The 3456-nt window shown below is 50.4% G+C and overlaps 1 protein-coding gene across 1 annotated transcript in view; it reads right to left on the bottom strand.

Annotated features, from left to right (window-relative positions):
* Positions 1 to 3456, bottom strand: part of Tulp1 (TUB like protein 1) — a 16419-nt gene that overhangs the window by 2228 nt on the left and 10735 nt on the right. Inside the window, exons 12-14 of the mRNA XM_008840099.2 lie at positions 2741 to 2855; positions 2568 to 2666; positions 933 to 1104 (exon numbers count right to left, since the gene is read on the bottom strand). Coding sequence (XP_008838321.1) covers positions 933 to 1104; positions 2568 to 2666; positions 2741 to 2855 — 386 coding nt within the window. The remainder of the gene's footprint in view (positions 1 to 932; positions 1105 to 2567; positions 2667 to 2740; positions 2856 to 3456) is intronic.

Here is a 3456-nt window from a genome sequence, read left to right as displayed (position 1 = left end):
TAAAAATAAGGGCTGGGTGTGGTGGTGCATGCCTTTAATCCCAGCACCCGGGAGGCAGAGGCAAGTGGATCTCTGTGAGGCGGAGGCCAGCCTGGTTTACATAGTGAGTTCCAGGACAACTGGGGCTACAGGGAGACCCCCTCTCAAAAAGACCAAAAAAAAAAAAAATGCGTATGAGTATCTTTCCTGCATGTGTGTGCAATGCCCTCAGAGGACAGAAGAGGGCATCAGATCCCCTGGAGTTACAGACAGTTGTGAATCTTCATGTGGGTGTTGGGAACTGAACCGGGTTCTCTGAAAGAACAGCAAGTGTTCCTACACACTGAGACATCTTTCTAGCCCTTAATTTTCTACCTTTTTAAAAATGTGTATGAGTGTATTGCCTGCATGTATGTAAGTACACCCATGTTGTGCAATGCCTGCAGAGGTCAGAAGAGGGCGTTGGATCCCCTAGAACTGGAGTTATGGATGGTTGTTAGCTGCCATGTAGGTGCTGGGAGCCAAACTCAAGTCCTCTGCAAGAACAGTCAGTGCTCTTAACTGCTGAACCATTTCTCTAGGCCCTAATTCTCTACCTCTTAAAAGTGGTGTGACCTTGGAGCCCACTCCCGCCAGGATACAGAGAGGTTGGACTCTGGGTGGTTTTCCGTCTCCAACAATTCATCCCTCCCTTCATCACAGTATCGCTGGGAATTCCCCAGTGCCTACCCAAGGGTGCTGGTCAATGCTAGGACATGAACAGTGAGTCCCAAGACTTGGAGTATCTGAGCCCCACCCCTGACTCAGTGTCAAGGCCCATTAAAGAAAGTGGCTATAGAAGTTCTAGCTCAGGGGTGAAGATGAGAGAGAGAGAGAGAGAGAGAGAGAGAGAGAGAAACACCTGAGTGAGGCGGGGTCCTGGGGTTGCAAGGAATAGCCTGGCTGATACTCACAGTTATCAGCATGCACAATCTGAAAGTTCTTGACCGAGGCCTGGGTCACCCGGCCCTGGAAGTTGAGAGTGTAGGAGCCGCTTTCTTTGTTCCAGATGGGTGGCTTGTTATGGAGTTCGATGAGGCTCTCCAGCGTCTTATTCTGCCAGCGCACCAGCAGCCCATCACTGGACTGGGGTGCCCAGAGGGAAGTGATAGGGAGAGGATGGTTAGAGGTGACTGGGCTGCTCACGACTGACAAGAAGGGTGTAGAGTGTGTGTACTGTTGTTGTTCAAAGGTCAGGCCTGGCACCTGTGGGTCCTAGGCTCAGGGAGAATGGGGCTTGTCTGGGGGTTGCCTTGGCAGGAAATGGAGAGGGCAGTTGACATCCTGCAGGAGCTCAGTGCCACGCATGTCCCAGAACCTTCCAGGAGCTCCCAACTGAGTTTGGGAGGTGGATAGGAGAGAGTGATCGAAAGCATTATCTGAGGCCTTTGAGAAGGAAACGGTCTGTAAGATGGTGCTGGTTCCATTTTTGAGTTTCCCCGTCACCTGTTCACGTTATTGGCCTGAACTGTGTCCATTCATCGTCACCTGTCCCAAGGAGTTTTCCTGACCCCCATCTGATTAAATGGCTCCCACAACACAGAGATCTTACTGATCCCCATTTCCCTTGAAGGGATGTCGGCAAGCACTGTATGTTATTAACACACCCGTGCCTTGGTCTCCCTTACAACAGGGAGCTGTGAGGTGTGGATAAGCCAAAAGCACACCGGGTATTATTTAGAGGAGCTCTGGGACAGGATAGGTGCTCAGTAAACAGAAGATGGTGGTATTATTATTATTATTATTATTACTATTACTATTGTGTGTGGTGGATGTATTTGTGGGTGTGGGTATGTATGCAAGTGTGTGCATGTGTACAGGTCAGAGATTGACACCAGGTGTCTTTTTCAACGGCTCTCTACCTTATTTATTTATTTATTCATTATTTGGCCTAGAACTCGCTATGTAGACCAGGCTGGCCTCCATCTCACAGAGATTTTAAAGATTTTTTTGAAATTATGTGTACGTGGGGGTGAGGAGGAGGTACACATGAGTGTAGCGCCTGCAAAATCCGGAAGAGGGTGTTGGATCCCCTGAGCTGGAGTTACAGGTGGTTCCATCAGGTTATGAAGCACCTGATGTGGGTGGTAGAAACCAAACTTGGGTCCTCGGCAATAGCAGTATGTGTTTTTAACTGGTGAGTCATTTCCCCAGCCCTGTTTGTTGTTTGTTTGAGACAGGTCACGGGTAACTCAGGCTGACCTGGAACTTGCTAAGTAGCCAGGCATGACCTGATCCTCCTGCTTCCACCTTCCACGTGCTGAATTCAATGCAGGACTTGATATCAACTGTGGAAGACTGAATTAAACACAAAGAATCTGAGTTCATCCCACAAGTGACCAGAAGGGATCTGTAAGAAGCATGCTCAAAACGTGGTGGTGCACGTCTTTAGTCCCAGCACTTGGGAGGTGGAGGCAGGTGGATCTCTGTGAGTTCGAGGCCAGCCTGGTCTACATAGCAAGTTCCAGGCTACAGGCATCCCCTATCCCTGAAGTGGGTCAGAAGAGAACAGGCCCTCTAGGACAGGAGTCAAGAAGTAAGGGGCTCACATTTCGGGGCCGGATAGGGACCCTCTCGTTGTCTGAGCTCATGCCAGGTATGATGATGGTCATGCGCCGGGGTCCTCGGAAGCCTAGCATGTTGGTTTCCTGGGAGGGAGATGCGTATCAGGCTACATCCTAGCTGAGGAGGGCCTGGCACGCTGGGGGCGGTGGCCTCTCACATAGATCACAGCTGCCAGCTCCTGGCGCAGGTTCTCCACGTCAGTACCTCTTCTGCCTCGCTGTGGGTTCTGCCCGTTGTCAAAGACGGTGAAGCGGTTCCCTAGGAGGTTGGCCCTGCAGGCGGGGAAAGGGTTGGACCACAGTAAGGGGGTGCCACCACGGCCTCCCAGTTGAAGACTAAGGGATGGTGTGGGTCTTAGGACTTGAGCAAGTCATGTCCCAGATCCAGGCTTCCCTGGAAAGACAGGAGATCTTCAAAAATTATTATCATCATTTTTAATATTTTATTTTATGTGTATGAGTGTATTGCCTGCATATATGTAAGTGCACCTGTGTCATGCAGTACCCATCAAGGTCAGAAGAGGGCATTGGATCCCCTGGAACTGGAATTAAAGACCGTTGTTAGCTGCCATGTGGGTGCTGGGAATTGAACTCGGGTCCCCTGCAAGCGCAGACAGTGCTCTTAACCACTGAGGCATCACTGCAGTCCTATCGTTATTATTTTTGAAACATGGTCCAGCTGTATGTTTGGGTTGGCTTTGCACTCTCAATCCTCCTGCCTCAGCCTTCTGAGTTACTGGGATGACAGGTGTGTACCACCACAACTGGCCTGGGAGATGCATCTTTAAAAAGTGCACCTTAGCCAGGCATGGTGGCACACGCCTTTAATCCCAGCACTCGGGAGGCAGAGGCAGGCAGATCTCTGTGAGTTCAA

The sequence above is a fragment of the Nannospalax galili genome, unplaced genomic scaffold (assembly GCF_000622305.1).
Source record: "Nannospalax galili isolate Female #2095 unplaced genomic scaffold, S.galili_v1.0 scaffold538, whole genome shotgun sequence".
NCBI classification, from domain to species: domain Eukaryota; kingdom Metazoa; phylum Chordata; class Mammalia; order Rodentia; family Spalacidae; genus Nannospalax; species Nannospalax galili.
Note: the sequence above shows the minus strand (reverse complement) of the source record. Positions and strands in the feature narration are given on the sequence as shown.